Source organism: Helianthus annuus, chromosome 15 (assembly GCF_002127325.2).
Source record: "Helianthus annuus cultivar XRQ/B chromosome 15, HanXRQr2.0-SUNRISE, whole genome shotgun sequence".
Classification (NCBI taxonomy): Eukaryota; Viridiplantae; Streptophyta; class Magnoliopsida; order Asterales; family Asteraceae; genus Helianthus; species Helianthus annuus.
Genome location: NC_035447.2, coordinates 74,223,491 through 74,245,552, shown reverse-complemented (window position 1 = coordinate 74,245,552; position 22,062 = coordinate 74,223,491). Strand labels below are relative to the sequence as shown.

At 38.3% G+C, this 22,062-nt stretch overlaps 1 protein-coding gene and 1 long non-coding RNA gene across 20 annotated transcripts; one reads left to right on the top strand and one right to left on the bottom strand.

The window, feature by feature from the left end:
• Positions 1-13,497: 13,497 nt before the first annotated feature.
• On the bottom strand, positions 13,498-19,708 carry LOC110912171. Of its 19 annotated transcripts, none has more exons than XR_004881073.1 (7): positions 19,146-19,708; positions 18,164-18,795; positions 15,553-17,690; positions 15,347-15,491; positions 14,998-15,101; positions 14,376-14,890; positions 13,498-13,697 (listed from the first exon to the last, which is right to left on the bottom strand). It is a non-coding gene; the product is annotated as an uncharacterized LOC110912171 (long non-coding RNA). The 19 variants fall into 19 exon arrangements; XR_004881070.1 differs by having other exon boundaries at positions 14,376-14,531; positions 14,876-14,890; positions 14,998-15,491; positions 19,146-19,707; XR_004881076.1 differs by having other exon boundaries at positions 14,376-14,531; positions 15,293-15,491; positions 19,146-19,707.
• A 200-nt stretch (positions 19,709-19,908) lies between these two features.
• Positions 19,909-21,052, top strand: LOC110912170. The gene is made up of 2 exons (XM_022156842.2): positions 19,909-20,586; positions 20,657-21,052. The coding sequence occupies exons 1-2, from the start codon at positions 19,909-19,911 to the stop codon at positions 21,050-21,052; spliced, it is 1,074 nt and encodes a 357-aa protein (XP_022012534.1).
• The last annotated feature ends 1,010 nt before the right edge of the window (positions 21,053-22,062 follow it).

The window sequence follows — 22,062 nt, the reverse complement described above, 5'->3', positions numbered from 1 at the left end:
GAAAACATTTATAAAAATGTAAAATAGTAAAAAGTAGGGGTTATGAACTCACCTGAATTGCCTTGTGCAAAGCTAGCTAATTACGACTTCGTGGTGTCGTTTCCAAGACTTGACTTGCTAGTGTGCATTCTACAACATTCCTATCACGGAATAGCTAATAAGTTTCTAAACAAAAACGGTAACTAAACTACGTGTCACCGAGCTCTACCGAATCGTTAGTCGAACGATTCGACGGTAAGTTATTAACTTAACGAAAATGATTAAGTTATACTTGTTTAGTTTCGCTTAATGTCGTTAATAATCAATAAGTCTTGAAAAGACTTGATTCTCGAGAGATTTAAAATAAATAAATATTTATATAAAAATATATAAATATATCGTTGAAATCGCTTGTCGTCCCGAGAAGTCGTACGTGTATAAAAAGAATATTTATATGAAAATTACATATAACAGACTTGTATTATATATCGCGTATGATATTATTGAAATATATGCAGATGCCATTTAGGCGTTTTAAAATAAATATAAAAAGTTATATTTATTTTATAAAAGAATCGTTGAGTTGTCGTGTTTGAAATTAAATATGATTATATTTATTTTATAAAAGAATTCGACTTGTTGTGTCTGAAAAATAAATATATAATTATATTTATTTTTATAAAAGAGTTCGTATTGACCGATATAAATATAAACTGTATTTAGTGAAATCATGTTTGATTCACGCTTGAAATATATGTACAGACTATATCCGTTTTATAAAGCGAATTTGTGTTGTTTGGTATTCGGAATAAATATGTAAATTATATTTATTTTTACCAATGAATTGTCACGGTTTCAGAATTTAGAATAAATATAGTAATTATATTTTCTTGTTGTGAATAGTTTCCGAATCATTACTTTCAAAAGTCGGAAAGTGTTGTCGTTTGAAATAAATATAAACTATTTATTTTCAAAGAAAAGAAGTCGGGTTATTTGATGTTAAAACAAAAAAATATATATAGTTTATTTATTTTATAAGAAAAATCGTATTGTTGTATATTCGAAGTAAATATAGAAACTACATTTATTTTATAAAATAATCCGTGTTATCGAAGTTTCTTGTACGTTATAAAGTGTCGTCAAAAGAAATTATGTATTCGTATTTGTTTTTTTTTCTAAAAGTGTAGTTGAAATCGAATGTTCGTTTTATAATAAAATGCATTTCATTTTACGAATTTTCTCGAAAAACCGGCAGAGTTTCCTCTGTTTCTGGATGCCCCCGACAACACATGTTGTCGTTATTTTTCAAAATTCAATAACCAATTCACGATTGCAATCCGATCGGTTGGCAATCCGTTGATCTTTGTTCATGTATTGAATCGTGTTGAAAATTGTTTGAAGTTCCAACCATCACATAATCTGATGGTCATTCGATCGGGTGGCAATCCGATCAGACGGCAATCCGTTCGACGTTCAAAACTTAAAAGGTTGAAATAATGTTTAAGTGTGGGGCCAAGTGCAAGCCGATCGGACGGCTGTCCGATCGGGTGGCAATCCGATCGGACGGCTGCCCGGTCGGACGGCAATCCGTCCCGGTAGACCTGATCGTCTTACACTTGGTCGTTTTGATAGCCTTGCGGTTTTCTCGAGACAAGTTGATAACGTGCTGAACAAAAGTACCTTGTCAAGTCCCTAGTGACCCGATCGGACAGGAATCACCCAAATCCGACCTGTTCACAGGTTCGTGATGGTTGTTCATTTTCAATCCGGAATCGGTAGTCTCTTGGATAGAATCCAGATCTTGAACCAACATATCAACAAGAAGGAGTAGAAGGTCAGAACAAGCTCCGATTCTATCGGTTTTGAGTGCATTGAGTGTAAAAGAGTTGAAAGAAAGTTAGAAACCATCTTTCAATCCTTTTTCACCATGAATATGTTCAGATCTGTGTAAGATCTTCGTTTATTTATGTGGAAATCATTCAGATCTGAGTGGTTCTTGGTGGATTGAAGCCAAAACATGAAGTTCATAAGAACACCATGATGACATCATCCAAGAACACCTTGAATATAGTGATTTCACGGCTAAAGGTTAAGATTCAAAAGATAGAAAGGCGTAGGAGTGCGTGTAGATCAAGAAAGTACCAGATTTGGGGTAGAATCTTACAAGAATCGCGAGAAATCGAGGGAAAATAGCCAAAAGCGTGCTGGTCGAGTGAGAGCTGTCACATCACTGTTCAATTGATGTGACAGGGCTATTTATAGGTGAAGTGGAGTGAAGGAGAAGAAGTGCAATGGATCGGATGGCAATCCGATCAGGTGGCTGTCTGATCGGGTGGCAATCCGATCGGGTGGTAATCCGATCGGGTGGCCACTCGATTGATCAGTCACTCGATTTGTGGTCTCCGGCGTGTTGCGCTTCGATGTTTTGTTTCGTTCGTTAAGCTTCATGATAGTTTGGTTACACATTATCATACCCACATTCATATATTTATCATAGTTAGTCACAAAGGGTCGTATAACTATCCACATTTCAAAGCCTGCGTTGCAACACATCACGGCCATCGAGGAGGGTAGCATAGGTCCTCACTCAACGTCATCGTGAGTGTTAGTATGTGCGATGTGATGAGTTATAGCGATAAAGTATGCGTAATATGCGAAAATACTGCGAAGTAGCGATGTATGCGATATAGCTACATTATGATCTGAATCTCTGGTGCTAGGCGTAACGAGTATAACGAGTAGTAACAGCGCACGAACGTGCGGGTTGTTACAGTCTCCCCTGCTTTAGGAAATTTCATCCCGAAATTAATCCACAAGAAGGGTTGCGAGGATCGATGTGAGTGGGAGTAGCGATTAAAACATCAAAATAAGCGAGCGATCCATTGAAATCCGACGAGCGAGAGTGTTGCGATGACTAGCGATGGCAGCGAGTAAGGCGATTCGTATACAAAAGATGGCAACACACAAAAAGCGATCCTAAAGTGTTTTGAATTTTGAAAAGTTGATTAATTCGAAAAGGTTTGAGGGAACTTGTTTATGAAAAATCTTCCCACAGTGCGGCGTTGAACTGTTTTGATGTTCACACCAACGCTATGAGTGGGGTTTTATTAGGTTACTAAAAGATTATTAAAACTCGTTTTACGAAATCTTCTCGTCACAGGGCAATAACTTGAGTCGATTGTCACGCCATCGTTACAAGAAAATCTCTTTTTTTTACAAAGGTATTGATCAAATTTTAGAAAAATTTTTGTAAGGAAAATTCAGTTTAAAATTTGTGTAAGCAGCCTTTTAATAATCCCAAAAATTTAAATTTAAGGTCGGCCCCGCATGGCACTTTCCCACGAAAGTTTGACAATATGGTTAAAACACTTATATATAGGAAGTACTAGCGGCGTATCCACCATGCTTTAGCCATATGGCTTCCGTCTCGTGAGGCAGTGTCATACGTGTCGACATAGTACAGACAGATTTGCGATGACTTGATCCAAACGGGAAAGGGTTGGATCTAGTCTTGAAAGGCGAACTGAGTAATGAGGTCGTTTTCGAACTCAGTTTAGTGTTATGAGCGAGTGCGATAAGCGGTAAGTGGTACGCGAATATTGATAGCACAAAACAAACATAATAAGCAAAGACGACGGCGACAAGCGAAAAGCAATGAGCGATAGGCGACGAGCGGTAGCGACAACCGTTGAGCGATAGGCGACGATTGATGCGTTGCAAGTGATGGGAATATGCGATTTGATTAGATTTAGACAACACCACAAATTTTAACTAACATTTAGCCCCACATGGCCTTTTTCCACGAAAATCTGCTGATATGGCTAAAACACTTATACATAGGAAGTACCAGCGGCGTATCCACCATGTTTAAACCCTATCAGTTTCGTCTTGTGAAGCGAGGTCATGTGTGCTAACATACACAGATAACAGAAATAACGGTAAGCGGTAGCGATGGCAATAAACGTTAAGCGATACACGATGAGCGATGGAGCAATACATGAGCGATAGAGCGATACACAAGCGATAGAGCGATACCCACGATATGCGATAGCGCGATGCACATAATAAGCGATTAAGCGAACACCCAATAAGCAATTGAGATTGCGAGATAGATTCTAGCGAAAATGCGATTGCGAGCGTGTTGACTTACGAAAAGTCTTAGCGATTACACGCTTTGAGTTGCGATTGAGATTGTTACGCCTTGCGATGTAGTGTAGTGTGTCGAAAATAGAGTTAATAGTATACTTGGTCTAATAACGTTCAACTTGTATGGCACTTTCTTCACAAGTCATTGGTTGGCATGGCGAAGCACTTATATATAGGAAGTACCAGCGGCGTATCCACCATGCTTCCACCACACTCCTTTGTCCCGTGAATAGATGTCACACTGTGTCGACATGGTCAAGACGCTTATATATAAGAAGTACCAGCGGCGTATCCACCACGCTTAACCATGCTTTTTGACGTTATGGCATCATTGAAACTCATTGCGATATCCGTGCACTGATCACAGTAATCCTGTGTGCACCCGTGATTAATTTGATCCTTACACGTTTATCGTATTTTATCTCAAGAACGCATAGTAGGGGTAAAACGCATTATATAGTACATAGTGCTAGCATTTAGTCCGTGCGCGAGTGCGAGAGAGTGAGAGATAAATAGAGTCCACATTGCGTCGAGAAATAGAACAAGTTCAACATGCAAAAGAAATTAATGGTGAAAAAATCGTATCATTACAACAACATTGGAAGCATAACTAATGTTGCTATGGAGGACTTCTACGGAGACTACGATTGTTGCTGAAATTCCTCAAGTCTGCGGCCCCGTGCGACAGTGCTGGGTAAAATGACCATACCAGTTGCAATTTGCGCAAAATCGACAGTTAGCTTCTGGCGTGTGATGATACGTACACATGAGACACAGGGGATGAGTTCCATTATAGTCGCGCTTCGAGTGAACTGGAACTGCTTGGAGAGGTTCTGGCTGTGACAGTTCAGTTGTTGAAGAGTTTGGGCTCATGGTCTTTCGTTTGCGGCTGGACTGAGCTTCCTGTAGCGATGTGTCATCATCGGAGTATTCGTCTGAGGACTCATCTGAAGAATCGTCGGAGGAATCGTCGGAAGAGTCGATGACGATTGCTTGATGAGCTTGTTTGACAGGATTTTTGGAGAAAAAACCGTCCAAGACTCGTTTGTCGTTGATTTTTGCGGCCAAGCGATAGGTTTCTTCGATGGTAGCGGGTCTTGCAGCTTCGACAAAATCGCCCACACATTCAGGTAAGCCACGAATGTACTTCGTGATGGCTTTTTCTGAGGTGTTGACTTGACTTGGACAGATTATGCTAAGCTGTTTAAACCTTGCGGTGTAGCCAGTATTGTCACCTTCGACTTGCTTGAGTTTCCAAAATTCGTCTTCCAGCTTCTGGACTTCGTGGGGAGGGCAGTATTCTTTCTTCATGAGCTCCTTCAGCTCATCCCAAGAGAGGGCATAAGCTGCAGAGATCCCACGTTTGTTACGTTCACCTGTCCACCAGTCGAGTGCTCGCGATTGAAATACTCCGGTAGCGCAAGTGGTACGAAAACCATCGGGACACCCACTCTGACGAAGGGTAACTTCGATAGAATCGAACCATTGGAGTAGTTGGGACACACCTCCTTCACCCGTGAACTCCATCGGGTCACAGGCTTTGAAGTGTTTGTAGAGGAAAGCAGATTGCGGCGCTTCCGTCTTAGAGTCTTCCGGGGTTCGAGAGTTGCGAAGAGAGTGCACTTGAGCGAAAATTTGAGGAATGACCTTGGCCACTTCCTTGACCACAAGCGAGGCAATCCTCTTCTCGGCGCTTCGTTTGGCTCTTCTCCTAGCTGTTTGTCTCGAGGTAAAGTCATTGGAAGGCATCTAGACAGAGAGAGATTTGGAGTGAGATTCGATCATAATGATTTTGAGTTTTTGCGATGCGATTGAGCGCGATCAAAACTTGTTGTAGGTAGTATAATAGATTTCACATAGGAGCCACATAGGAGACACGAGATTCCTAAGTTCTCACAAAATCGATTTGTTTTGTATATATAAATAGTTGTAGTTTATACTTGTACCTTTGTCGGTGTTGAATGCGCGAGGACGCGTTGAAGGGAGAAAGCGAGAGCGAGTAATTAGGCATTAGCTTTGTTGCGAACATTCGGTTTTTCGTTTTAGATTGCGATGGTTGTGCGACTTGTGCGGTTGCAAAAGCAGGGAGCGAAAATCGATAAATCAAGAAATCAATTAAGCGTAAAGTTTTAAATCGTAACACATAAGTGTAAATAGGTTCCATAAAGCATAAAATCCGCGAGTCGTATGCTAGAAAAATAGATAGAGTGCCTCGGGTGTTTAGGCGTCGACTACCTAAGGTAACCCAACTATACCCAACAAGTTCGTGTACGCGCGTTGGCCTAGAAGACTCATGCTTCCACTGGGATGCAGCTCATGACATTCGTCTTCCTAGTCACCGCGTGACTCGAGTTGTCGTTATGGCCAAGTCCTTGGTGAGAGCTTTTGAAAACCATTTTATAGAGAGTGGATCGGTTTATTAAGATACGGGTTTCACCCCTGATTTAATAACTTCGCTCCTAACTGTGGTTGTGCTCTTCGAATAAATTTGGGAGTTCCACTGGATTTTGAAATGGAGACTTCCGTTGAGATATGGATGTCACTCCTAGCTCAATCAAAAGTTCTCGTGCTAGAAAAATGCGCTGAGTGAGCGATCTTATCGAGAGTTCTTGGTTTTCACGCCTGATCTCGACTGGATCACTCGGTTGTGTTACGCGAGTATTTTCGAAAACGTGTGTATTGTGTTGGCCTTAGGAAAGGCAAGGTAACATTCCAGCCTTAGGAAAGGCTCTTCGCGTGAAACTGTAGTATGCGGTTTTCACGCGAAGTTGTAGTTTTAGCGGGTTCGAACGATAGTGTCAAGTAGGCCCGTGCAAATCCTACTGGGTTCGCACGAGTCGGTCCGTCGGTACCAAGACTATAAACTAGGTCGTTTCTAAGACATCGACCCGGACAAGGTCATGTCTGGCCTAATTCCCTATAGTTATAGCTCTGATACCAATCTGTCACACCCCAACCAATGGCGGAATCATCGGGGCGCGGCACTAGTCGAATTAGATTGCTCAAGAGAATCCATAACAACTATTTTGCGAATTAGCCTGATTACAGATTGATAGCGCAAGCGTTGAATAGTGCCTTAATCGGTGACGATGAACCAAGTGTCGGATGGTAATCCGATCGGATGGCAATCCGATCGGATGGCCACTCGATCGGGTGGCAATCCGTTCGGATGGTCATCCAATCGGATAGCCATTCGATTTGATTGTCACCTTGTTTGGTGAGGATGTGTTTGTTTATGATGGCTTGCCTTTTGAAGTTTTCGTTGTAGCATTTTGAAAGCAAAGGAGTATCTCTACCCTTCAGGTCGTTCAATCGAACAGCGGTCCGATCGGGTGACGATCCGATTAGTAGGACACTTAGTGCGAACAAGTTCACAGCAGTTTGTCACTCGATCGGATTGCAATCCGATCGGGTGGCAATCCGTTTATCTTCGTTCATGTATTGAATCGTGTTGAAAATTGTTTGAATTTCCAACCATCACATAATCGGATGGTCGTTCGATCGGGTGGCAATCCGATCGGACGGCAATCCGTTCGATGTTCAAAACTTAAAAGGTTAAAATAATGTTTAAGTGTGGGGCCAAGTGCAAGCCGATCGGACGACTGTCCGATCGGGTGGCAATCGGATCGGGTGGCAATCCGATCGGACGGCTGCCCGGTCAGACGGCAATCCGTCCCGGTAGACCTGATCGTCTTACACTTGGTCGTTTTGTTAGCCTTGCGGTTTTCGCGAGACAAGTTGATAACGTGCTGGACAACAGTACCTTGTCAAGTCCCTAGTGACCCGATCGGACATGAATCACCCAAATCCGACCTGTTCATAGGTTCATGACGGTCGTTCATGTTCAATCCGGAATCGGTAGTCTCTTGGATAGAATCCAGATCTTGAACCAACACATCAACAAGAAGGAGTAGAAGATCAGAACAAGCTCCGATTCTATCGGTTTTGAGTGCATTGAGTGTAAAAGAGTTGAAAGAAATTTAGAAACCATCTTTCAATCCTTTTTCACCATGAATATGTTCAGATCTGTGCAAGATCTTCGTTTATTTATGTGGAAATCATTCAGATCTGAGTTGTTCTTGGTGGATTGAAGCCAAAACATAAAGTTCATAAGAACACCATGATGACATCATCCTAGAACACCTTGAATCTAGTGATTTCACGGTTAAAAGTAAAGATTCAAAAGATAGAAAGATGTAGGAGTGCGTGTAGATCAAGAAAATACAAGATTTGTGGTATAATCTTACAAGAATCGCGAGAAATCGAGGGAAAATAGCCAAAATCGTGCTGGTCGAGTGAGAGCTGTCACATCACTGTTCAAGTGATATGACAAGTGCTATTTATAGGTGAAGTGGAGTGAAGGAGAAGAAGTGCAATGGATCGGATGGCAAATCGGGTGATTGTCCGATCGGGTGGCAATCCGATCGGGTGGTAATCCGATCGGTAGCCACTCGATCGATCAGTCACTCGATCGGTGGTCTCCGGCGTGTTGCGCTTCGATGTTTTGTTTCGTTCGTTAAGCTTCGCGATAGTTTGGTTACACATTATCATACCCACATTCATATATTTATCATAATTAGTCACAAAGGGTCGTATAAATATCCACATTTCAAAGCCTGCTTTGCGACACATCACGACTATCGAGGAGGGTAGCATAGGTCCTCACTCAACGTCATCGTGAGTGTTAGTATGTGCGATGTGATGAGTTATAGCGATAAAGTATGCGTAATATGCGAAAATACTGTGAAGTAGCGATGTATGCGATATAGCTACATTATGATCCAAGTCTCTGGTGCTAGGCGTAACGAGTATAACGAGTAGTAATAGCGCACGAACGTGCGGGTTGTTACAGCCTCCCCTGGGATTAGAAGCATAAGTCCTTCAATGTGCTGAAATGGTGGGAAATCGAAGTGCCGGTGGGGAAACAGTAGCTTCGTACGAAGTTATGCCTTCGTACGAAGGGTGTCTTCGCACAGGTGCAGCTTTCGTTGCCCAAAATCGAGTGTCTTCACGTCTGTCTTCGGGAAAATCGAGTGTTCATCCCTCCAACCTTAAGCTATTGATTAAACTTAGAGTCGGAGAAGTCTTTGTTCAAGTCACGAGTGAGAGTTAGGCTGGTAAGTGTGAAGTCAGTGCCTTCATACGAAGGCGTGCCTTCGTACGAAGCCATGTTGCCTTCGTACGAAGGTAGTGCCTTCGTACGAAGCCTTGCTTTGCACAGAACAGTCCAGCTTGCATTCATGGCTGTTCTTGGTGTTCGGAGCTGTGTTTTCGCCTGAATCGGATGTGTTTTCGAGTCCAATTCGAGACGGTTTTGACACTACCTCGTTCCACTATTCAGTGAACGAAATACATGCCGTTTTAGGCCCATTTTGGTGTGAAAATCAAGTTTAATATAGCTTTAAAAAGGTTTCAACTTAGATTAAACACTTGGTGAGTGTGAAGTTCACAAATTTCTAACTTGGGAAGCCGAAGCTAGGCCCAATACACACGGTTAAGTGTAGATCAGTTGCAAATGAAGAAGATTTGATGAAAAAGATGAAGATTTGATGGAAAACGGAGAAGTTAAGGTGAAAATGATAGAGTTTAAGTGTAAAAGGTGAAGTTTTAGATAAAAACTCTAAAGTTTGGATGAAAATCGTGGTGAATCTGGTGTAAAATCGTAGTGGAAAACATTGTGTAATGTTGTAAAAATGTTAAATCTTACTTGAAAACAATCGGACAACAATTCGGCAGTGTTTCGGTATGAAATCAGCAAGTGAATGAAATAGAGAGGTGAGGTTACTATTTATAGAGGAGGTGGGTTCGAACAAGGAAGCTCGTTCGAAGCAGCCTGCCTTCGTACGAAGGCAGTGCCTTCATACGAAGCTAGCTGGCTTCGTTCGAACAGCCTGTTTTATACGACCAATTCCTCGTTTCGGGTGTAGGATGCTCGTTTGACGTGTTTTGTTGCGTTAGTTAGTGGGAGTACCTTAAGTATTTTAGCGAGACGTTAAGTTTATAATTTATCAACCACATATAACATAAGTAAACAAGTAAACACGTGTTTCAAGTTCGCGTTTAAATTAGTTTCTCGCGTATTAAGTATCAAGGCATAACAAAGAGTCAAGAATTTAGGATAAATACATCATTCTCATTTAAGAAGTATCACATAGAATAATAGTTTGCACATTGATTAACACAATTATGATTAATAGCTTTATCTTCATTATGATCAATCATCTCGAGTCACAGTAGAATCGTAAGTAGGATACAACGAGAGTAAAAACGTCAACGGGTAGGGAGTACGACGAGACTTGCTAAAATAAGAAATTATCAAAACGCAGGGCGTTACACCTAATATCTTGTCGAAGTAGATCAAATCGTCATCTTTGATGGGTGAAAAGTTGGGGTTTCTCTGAGTTTTTTCCCAAATAGGTGTAGTTAAGAAAATTATTTACCAAAATGGGTTGTTTTAAAAGTATTTACCAAAATGGGTTATTTTTTAAAAATAATAAAAGAAATATAGAAAAATCCCCCAACCTTCCCATCGTCTTCTTCCTTGTTATATCTGCCGACGCCAAATTGACTGCCAGATTGAAACCAGGATCTGCTCGTTCGATTGTTTAAGAATTATCACTTTAAGAACCCAATTTAAAAAGATGGTAAAAAAAAACTTATCAATCATTGTGAGAAATTAGTGACAAGTTGTCTGCTACGATCGGGGTTCGCCGGAATTCACCATGTCTGTTGCCATGGGTATTGATGGTAAGATGAATCTGCCACGGGCTTTCTGCGATTCCCAGCCCCATGCAAAATTGGAAGTCTCCGATTCGTATGGATCCTTCAAAGGATGCCAATCTACCACCCAACCGACAACCTGATGGTCTTGTTTCAAACTATAAATCAGTCAAGTTCGAGATGGGAGGTTCGGAAACGGTGCAACAAAAACTGAATGACAATGTTCGAGATTGTAAAAATTTATAAATTGAACCTTTAAATTATGTTAACATCAATGGATTGGAGATACTATATTCATCTTTTAGTTTGAATTTGAGCAAAAGCCTCTATAATACAATGAGAGAAGTTGTGTACTCTCTAATGAGAAACTGAAGCAGTGTTTTTAATCTTTTGCAAAGTTCTTCAATCACTTGTATGTGCTTATCATATCAATAACTCTCTAGAAATTTATCCAGTAGCAGACAACTTCTCACTAATTTCTCACAACGATTGAGAAGTTTTTTTTACTATCTTTTTAAATTGGGTTTTTAAAGTGATGATTCTTAAACAATCGAAGGGGCAGATCCTGGTTTTAATCTGGCAGTCAATTTGGCGTCGGCAGATTTAACAAAGAAGAAGACGATGGGAAGGTTGGGGAATTTTTCTATATTTCTTTTATCATTTTTAAAAAATAACCTATTTTGGTAAATACTTTTAAAACAACCCATTTTGGTAAATAATTTTTTTAACTACACCCATTTAGAAAAAAACTCCTCTGAACTATGGTGAAAAGGATTGACTTGAAAATTAATATAACATTCATTTAATAATAAGAAAATTGCTGATGACAGACCCACTTTGACTGTTGTTCTTTGGTTAAAATTGCAGAGATTGAGGAGAAATTGGAGGAAGATGAAAAGGATTGAAGAGAAACTGATTTAGGGTTTTTATCAAGTATAAATGGGTTGTAAGGGGTGAGTCCAAGCAGGCACGCCAGGTCACAACTCTTTTGCCATGTAGGATTAAAAGCTATCTGAGTTACTGATTATTTAACGAAGGAGTGACACTGCCACCTAAATGTTAAGTAGAGGGTGGTGGGAGGCAAATGAAAGTTGAGAATGACATTGGTCAATTTTGCTTAGTTTAAGGTGATAAAATTCATTTCCCCTTTATTTTTTAACAGTTATTTTTCTCTTTTCCTTCATATCATTTTCATCCGTTTTTGAAATCATATTTTCTTTACACAATTCTTTTACCTTTATTAAATCATATTTTCTTTATAATTTAATTTGATATTTTCTTAATAACTTACTTTAGTTAACTTTTCCATTTCTAATAACTATTTTTTAAATATTTTTTCTTTTTTAAAATTATATTTCTATTATAATAATTCTTTTTTTTAATCACCTTTTTCTTTTTCTTCAAAATCATCTTTTTCCTCTTTTAAATCATATTTCTTCAATAACTTACGTTCGTTAACTTTTTCTAAAAATCTAAGTACGAGTTATGCTTAGTTTTTCTTCGACATTCCGATAGTTTTTTGTTAAAAATGAATTTGTATTCAAATTAGAGTATAAATTTGGTATCATTAAACGTTACGATGAAGAACTGAACCGATTATGACGGTTTGGCTTTTAAACAACAACCTTCATTCGAAAATAATGTTTGTTTTACATTATCGTTTCCTCTATTTCGCCGCAACGTGCAAGTTCAACAAACCTAGTCTCTAATTAAGTAACAACTAATTAAAAAGTTACCAGTATTTATAAGTAGTTTATTGAAATACCGAACTATTTTATCTTTTGATGTGGATTTGAAACTATACGCAATATAAATTAGAAACACTGGTTTAGAAAATGAGGTCCTAGTACAAAACTATAAAAAAATATGGTTTAGAAAAGGAGGTCCTAGTAGAAAACTATAGAGAAATAAATTAGAAAACTCGACCAAACCTCCGATCTAGTTCACCGATTTGGCTGGTCTAAAGGATAACTGGTCAAACCAAATGAATACGGTTCAAGAATGCTCAAATGTAACAATTGTATAGGTGGTTTCCGATCCGACGATTATAGATCGGTGCTATCTTTTAGTACAACTTTTTCTTTTAATTATATACATATTTAATTCATCTGTAATCTTTTTACAATAAAAAACAAGTGTAAAATATTATTGGTAGGTGGAATTGCAGCTGTACTAAATCTCTTAACCAGTTGTCGATTTTGTTCGCCAGCAAAGATTTTTACACGCTAACAACAATAATGTTCTTTATGTACGAGAAAGAAAAATATCTATATTCAAACTAGGATGTTCCCACCCGCGCGTTGCGGCGGGAACGAACCTGTTTTGCAAAGAAAAAACGACTAACTCATCTAAAAGCCTATCCATATATATATTATATACCAAAACCATGAGCTTTGTCGATTCCCATTATTAAATTGCCATCAAATAACATTCGAACATGAATTCATCATAATTATCAAAGTATCTATTTACATAGAAATCATGCTCAATCAAAACACCATGAATGTCAATTTCAACCAATTCAATCGGTTGATACACGCTTGATGGATTAAAAAGTTTGTAACAATTCGCGTTGTTGTGCACGTAAATTCTATGTAGATGAGTGTGGTTTTAAACTACTTGTAGCAACAGATTTTGTTTTACAAAAGGCAGTTAATTTTAACCAAATTAGTACATAAAACTACTTATAGTATTTAATGTTTTACAAAAGATAGCCAGGTTTAAACATATTCTAAGTACATAATTGTCAACATGCATCGCAACAGTATTTTTCTTAGCTTTCGAAAGATTCGATTTCCTTATGATTCAGGCATCTTGGTACATGGTCTTCTTCGTATTGTTGATGCCCTCATCTGCAAATTTTAGCATACGAAAGCCATGGTTAAAATAGTCTTTTGGTCCTTCATAAGTCTATTTACCGTTAACAAACCTTTTCATAAAATACTCAACCATTTGAGCATCTATTTCACTTGAGTACAAAGCATATCTAATGTTTTACCGGAATGGGCTATGAGTAGATTTAAATAGTACAAGGTTATTTAAAAACAATTTTTTTAAATGAACTCTTTTGACCCGAATTCATTTTGTTCCAAACCTATTTTGATCCTAACCAAACCGATAGTTTTGTTAAAAATGAACCGTTTTGACATGAACTCATCTTACTCCAAAGGAGTTTCTAACCTGAACTAAGTTGATTGTTTTTTTAATAATCCGGTTTCACCCAAACTCATTTTGCTCCAACCCCGTTTTGACCCGAATCAAATTGATAGTTTTTTTAATGATCCGTTTTGGCCAAAACACAGTTCGCTTTTTAACCTGTATTAAGATGCCTGTTAGTTTACTTATGTTAAGTTGTATGTTTTATAGACAAGTGCTTATAACCGATGTTTTAAAATCCAGTTTTTATACCGTACCGGATTGGACTAAAAACGTTTTAACCGGGTGTATACCGGTTCTACCGAAAGGTTCAACCGGTACTACCGGCTGGTTTGAACCAGCTTTAAAACACCGCTTATAACTTTGGAACTTACATGCATTTGGGAGTGTCACCTTTTCCATCCGTTGGGTATCCTCATCTGGTCCCAGTTTTTGTATATTGTTTTCAAGCAACCTGGCCATGCATTCTAATACCAATTTTTCCTTGTCAGAATTTCTATTATCTTAGCGTTGCACGTGAAAGTTTTGCGCTGCAAAGGTAGATTTATAATAAGCTTAATCTCTGGTAAGTGGTAACAGAAACTGGAAGCGTGTGGTGATAATAAATAAGCATAATTGAACACATTTTCTTTTTGAAAGTTGGTTCTCAAAATAAGCTATTAATTAAAAATGCAGCATACAACCAAGAGTTTATATTTCAGTCCCACCATGAAAAAGACTCCAAGTAGAATTGCCCATATAATAACTTATAGCATAAATTTGGACATCATAACATTAATCAATATTTTCTTTGCAATATTACCCAACACCAATTTAAATCTTATACATAACCCTCATGTATACATAGCAACAACATAATCTTCAAAAAACATACCATTAATGCTGGGCTCTACAAAAAAAAAAACCCAAGTAAGGAAATTTTAATTGATACAAAATACTAAAAAACTGGCTTTGGCATTTCATCAAACACATAGAAAGCATGTTAAAAACACTTACTCAAAACACTACAAGGTGTGGCTTGGCAGTAGCTTTGATGGGCTGAATACTATATGCATGAGACTTTATGCATAATCAACAAACCAAGCAAATCATTTCCTGAACTATAATAGTATCATCAATTAGAAACCCATAAACATAAACAAAAACCAACTGTAAAAATGAAGATTTCCTATTCTAAGGCTGCTCCAAACACAGTGGATTGGAGCTTCAAATATGACAATAACATCAAAATTAAGGTTATGGGTGATGAAATAGATGAGTAATGTGATCTATAATGGTGTAAGGTTTTGACCTTCACTCGTACCAACAACAAAGATCCCCACCAAACATCCCACATTAACGCTACCTATGATTAATATAGCATCCAACTCCGAAAAATTGCAAAAGCAGAATCAAAACATGTTTCCTTCAGCTCTTTCAAAGATTTTGGGTTGAACTTCCGCCTTCCGTCTCTCTTCTTTGCGTCCTTTCTCCTCTGTCCATAATATGACCTGTACGAAGGGCATGGATTGAATAAGCGTGGCAAGCAAAGAAAAAGGGAAAGGCGCTTACCTCAGTCACCAGATCCACCGGAGTTCGGGTTCCTGGTTCATCAGCGGATCTCATGATGTCGCTGATCGCGTACCTCAGATCCACCGGAGTTCCGGTTCCTGATTCTTCAGCGGATCTCCATGATGTCGCCGGTGACCCACCATCTCCTCCGCCGTGTACGGCGGAACCCTAACAAACGTCACCGTGTTCAATACTCAGATCCACCATCATCGCAGTTTCTAAACACCTGAACCCTAATGTCAATTGAATCCACCATCATTCGGACCGTTTAACCATCGTTGCTGCCGCCGGAGGCCTACTCCGTCTATCTCTCTCTCTGTATATAGCAGACCCTCCTTTCCTCAGGTTCTCTTTTCTGGAATATGGATTCTGAAAGCGTATTTAGTAAAGGGCTTGGGCTTCTTGACACGTGGGTGAAAAGACACATGCCTTACCCCCTCTCTATCACTCTTTTGCCGCTTCAGTTCTCTCTCGGTTTTCATCTGCAGTGGCGGTGGGTTTTTATGTAGGTGATTTGAACTGATGCGTGGCAACTCAGGGCATGTAAAAAAAACACGTAGTAAAAAAATGTGGTCCAATAGAATATTGCCAACCATCTATGTGTCACTGTTCATTCACTTCATCTATTATCATATATATATAGATTAGATTAGATTCTAGGACCTTTTATTAGGATACTAGTTTATAGCCCCGTGTGTTACATGGTTTGATGAATAAAACCGAATGATGATATAATAATATTTCCATTATAAACGTTACATTGCATAAACCAAATGACGATATTAATCGAGATCTCGGGATAAACGTTCGAGCACCAATATTATTTCCAGATGAGATTTGTGCTTCCACAATCGCAATGATAAGACCTGTAGCCGACTTCCATTGCATAAACCATTTTTTTATCAATATTTCTTAGTAACAACATTACTGGAACACCGACCTTTAGTACTAATCCATGATTTGGCAAGCCTGAAAGTTTAAGCCCATTTAAGACAGCCGGTGAGTATAGACTTGTATCAAAATTATTATTACGAAGATACTCCGACTCCGCAAGAAACTTTGCAAATCGAACATTCCTTCGGTGGATTGTCAAGATATTTGTACTTTGAAGAATCTTGAACGATACTTAATATTTTAATAATCAAACAGTTCTTCTCCACAAGAAACTTTACAAATCATTTACACCATTTTTCAACTACACTTGCTTGCATTTTTCAACTACGCTTCAGTGAAAATATAAACTTTTAATTTATTACCTGCTCATCTATTAAGACCATCCTATAAAATAGTGTTGCGGTTGGGTTTTTGTAGACCGGTTACTTCCACAGTCTGATGATATGGACTTTTATAGTAGAATCATTGTTAGAACATAAAGTTCACTTAGCAAGGATATGTTTGTTGCATCCATTTAACTGTTTTTAAATCAAGGAAGAGTAAGAATCCTCAAATCATGTTAGATGAATAAAAGTAAATAATACATATTGCTATAGATCAGAGACCAGATAAATAGTATACAACTTAACCTATAATAACATAACTGGCCATAATGCCTAAATAGAAGACGGAGATTAGAAGTCTTACTCGTATGCATAGAGGGGTCGAATTCTGATGGTTTTTTTTATGAGGATTGAAAGAGGAGTAAATAACTCTATATATAAATTTTGTAGCTGATAATCTTTATTATCACATAAGTATAGAATAATTCTCTCAAATGTTTATAAATTTTGTAACTGATAATCTTTATTATCTCATAAGTATAGAATAATTAGTCCAAAATTGGTGAGGCTCATAACTTTATTATCTCATATTGATAATGTTTTATTTATCATAATGTAAAATGTTAAAATCCCAAAATAAAATTAAACAGAATGTACAAACTATAAAGAATAGACATACCTGAGAATATATCCCAAACCATGGTTGCAAAAGTCGCTAGGCGCTCCCTAGGCGGATTCGGGAGTACTCGGGAAGTACTCGGCTTAGGCGGAGATTACTCGGGGAGTAATTGGCCTGAGAGACCAGTACTCGTGCCTCGGCAGCCTACCTTGTAGCGAGTACTCGGGGATTACTCGGAGCCTAGACGGGACTTTTACAACCATGTCCCAAACCACAATTGAATCATTTATTTGGTCCAGCTCCTATACAAGTTCAAGTCAAGTTGAAAAGGCGTAGTCAGTGACACCCATTGTGACCAATATATAGCTTAATGTATATGCCTAAGTTATCCAACCAAACAATGAACTAATAGTTCGGTTAAGCCATAACCGGTTAACCGAAAATTACGTTTCAGTTTTAGCGGTTCAACAGGTACCCAAAAATAAATAGTAGAAAAATACTAAACTCAATAGATAGCGTTAGGGATGAGCATATGGTACCAGGTACGGGTATCGAATTTACCAAACCAGAACACTTTTGGTACCGATTCAGTATCGGCTTTTGATGTTTTTAGTACTTTAAATGATAACGCATTTGCACAAAGTAAATCATGATCTCCAATCAAGATATGATCCAACAACTATAATGAAACTATCAATCTTTCACAACTTAATACTCATAAATAGAGTCAACAAATAATATCAAGTTAATAAAAAAAGATGTTATAGAATCTGACCTGCTCGAAATTAGGTGTTGATATGCGAATGGGGTCAGAACCTCAACGCCCAAAAACTTCGGCGGTTCAGCACCGGCGCCATCCGCCACGGTGGCGGAGAAAGCCTTGCAGAGATGAAGTATGACTTTTTGGGTGGCGGTCAAATCAGAAGGTGTCAAAAAGCTTCCAATTTTTTGAGATTTCCCTAGATAGCATTGTAAATAAACAGGTAATCATTAGATACATCATATCTTAGTTTTATAATTATAAAATAAGAACCAAGCTCACCTTATGTGTTAACTTTGGGGTGTTCGTTGACCTTTAGTCAGTTGAATAAGTGATAGTTTTGATGTCTATGATGAACCAGTTAATCACACACGCACATAGCCTTATACAAGTTTTTTGAAGGGCCAACAAATATACTATTTCATCAAGGACCAACAAAACTGTTAGTCCATCATCACAATACATACAAAGTCAGAGAATTAGAAACATTACATATTCCTACTTTCCAAGTCAAACCTACACCATTATTCCCAAGACAAAGATTGAGCCTTTGATCTGTGCTTTATCCAAATGTATCCCAGTTGCTGTATTCTCTTCTTTTACTCCGGCTGTCGTATTCTCTTCTTTTAATGCATATGCCTAAGTTACTGAATCAAACAATGAACCGATAGTTCGGTTAAGCCATAACCGATTAACCGAATATTACGTTTCAATTTTAGCGGTTCAACAGTTACACAAAAAAAAAAGTAAAAAAAAAACTAAACTTAGTATGATAGCGTTTAGGATGAGCAAATGGTACCAGATAAAGGTACCGAATTTAGCAACCGGAATATTTTCGGTTCCGATTTGGTATTGACTTTTGACGTTTTTCAGTGCTTTAAAACATAAAGCATTTGCAGCAAACTAAATCATGATCTCCAATTAACCGAATAAGGTATGTGAATTAAAAACAAACGAAATTAGGTGTTGATATGCGAATGATATTATAGAATCTGACCTGCTCGAACTCTTGAATCAAGCTCTTTAACATCAACCTTAAAGCTACAATCTTTTTTAGGGTCAGAACCTCAACGCCTAAAAATTTGGCGGTTCAACACCGGCGCCATCCGGCACAGCGACGGTTTAAGCCTTGCAGAGATGAATTTTGACTTTTTGGGTGGCAGTCAAACTTGTAGGTTTCAAAAAGCTTCCAATTTTTTTTAAACCCATCAACATTTCTTGAAAACCCGTTTGTTGTTTTGGGCCTTAATGAATTTGGGAGAATAATTTGTTCTAACTCTATCTCCGTTTCTTCTCTGTGTATGTTTGAGGGAAGTGGGTAAGGTTGATTAGGGTTTGGGAGTGATGGAGATGCGAATCAGTGGTGGTGGGGAGGGAGACGGTTTTGAGAGTGATGAGGGAGATGCTGGTTAGGGTTTGGAGTGAAATTGATCTCAGGGTAAAGAATGTCGTGTATAGGTGTTTGGGTTTAGGGTATACGGTGTGGCAAGCGGCAAAGCTCGGCAAATGTGTTTGCCGATCGGCAAACACCGCCGCCGAAGATGTTGGGACGCGGCAAAGGAAACAAATCGGGGACAGGATGCCGATTCGGGAAGCATGCTTGTTGACCGTTGTTCACCCATTCCAACGGTAATAATACCGTTAAATGTAAAAAAAAATGTTTTTGAAATTACCCTATAATAAATACTAGTCACATATTTTGAAAAAATACACCATACTCTCTCAATCTACTCTACACACTGTTAAAAACATTGAAAAATATGGAAGGCTCAAAGAAGGGTGAAGGCAAGAAGAAAATGGTAGGGTCCGGTTCAAAGTCGAGGCCTCAAGATAAACGAGGTTCGGGTGGTACTAGTGTGCCGTTTAATCCGCAACTTGGGTTTGCGAATCAAACCCAACCTCCATTTTATTTTAACCAACCCATGCATCAACCTTTCGGTTATGATACCCAACCCACCCAAAATTGGATGCAATACGGTCCGAGGATGACTCAAGCCGGTTATTATGATTACTCCCCAGAAGCGCAAAATGCTTTTGACCCGTTTGCTTTTCAAAACCCAATGTCACAATCACCGAGAGACGTACAAGATGACGCCGATGAGGAGTTCGTGCCGGAAACCCAAGAACAAGAGTTAGATGATGATGATGATGATAATGATGATGATGAAGATGTTGCGGATGAACCGGAAAGAAAAGGAAAAGCCAAATGGGAAAGTTGGTCGCCTAGACAAGAAGAGGCGTTGGCAAAAGCTTTTGTTCATTGCACTTTGAATAAAAAGAAAGGCAATCAACAAAAGAAGGATGGCTTTTGGAAGAAAGTTCTAAACCACTTCAACGAAACGGTCGGAGGAAGTAACCGAACCCACCACCAAGTTCGCTCAAAATGGATGACGATGCAAACAAAAATTAGAACATTCAACGGTCTATATCATCAAGCGGTAATTTTTTTATACGGTTTATTTTTTAACGAAATATTTGGATTTAGTTGTTGATAATATATTATTATAGGATCGTTTACGTCCTAGCGGGAGTGACGACGCATATGTAATGAAACAAGCGTTAAAGGATTACAAAAGCAAAGAAAAAATTGAGTTCGCTCATGTTGCGGCTTGGGAGGTTGTTAGAACAAATCAAAAGTGGTCGCAGGTACCTTTGTTGAATGAAGAAAGCTCCGGTTCGGGTCTAAAAAGAAAGTCTTCGGATTCGGGAAATTATACTCGAGGATCACCGAATGTCGAAATCTCGAGCGGATTCGATATTCCCGACGTAAACGAGGATCCTTCACCACCACCACCAAGACGACAAACGAGAAAGGAGAAAAAGGACAAAGGGCCGTCTTCAAAAAACGAAGATCCAAGAGATATAACACACAAATTCGAAGAGTACAAGGCCATGAAAAAATAGATAATGGAAATTAAACGTATACGAGAAGAAAAATATTTGACCTTGGCGGATGAGCAACGAGAGGCGTTGCGACAAACAATGTTCGACAAGGACTTGGAGACGTATAATCGGCATACCGACAATGTTCACCCGGCGATGTTGGAAATCACACTCGCTAGAAAACGTGAGATCGCAAAAAAATATGGATGGCCTTGTGATTTTTAGTTTTTTTTTTTAAGTTAGATTTTATTTAAAATGTAATGTTTTATTTTTATTTAAGATGTAATGCTTTATTTTTAATTAAAATGTAATGCTTTATTTTTATTTTTAAAAAGTTTATGTTTTTTCCATTTTATCTTAAATATAAAAAAAAACATAAAATAAAAAAAAAGTTCGCCACTCAGCAAGTGTTTAAACCACTGCCAACAATTTTCAGCAAAGTTTAAACACTTTTGCCTGATTGACATGACGTGCTCTGATTGGTCGGTTTTTTGGTTTGCCACTTCAAAGTGTTTAACCACTCCTTACATCCTTAGATCCTTTTGGTTTTAGTTGAATGGTTTTACATAAGAATACCACGTGGCATTTCAATAGACTGAGTAAGAGAGGTATTGACATGTGGACTTTTCTTGGATTGTTTTATTAGATTTAGATTAGATTTAAAAGTAATAGTTGTTAAATAAACATAGTATGATATGATATGATATTATATTTATCTAAAAAAATTATAATATTAAATATATTTATTTTTCATATTTATACAACATTGCAAGAAACATGCTTTAGAGGTTACATTTGTAGAAGGACAGTAATGAATTATACTATAATTTTTTGAACGGCAAATTATTTTCTACTATACTTTATCCAAATAATTTTAAACTACTTTCTTGTCCAGTTTTGAACCTAGAATTTTCTCACTAAAAAATACATGTCTTTACCAAGTGAATTAACCCCACATTGACGAATTATATTAGTTAACTATATAAATATAGAAGAATGGTAAATCCGGATACGATGCAGCATTTGGCTCA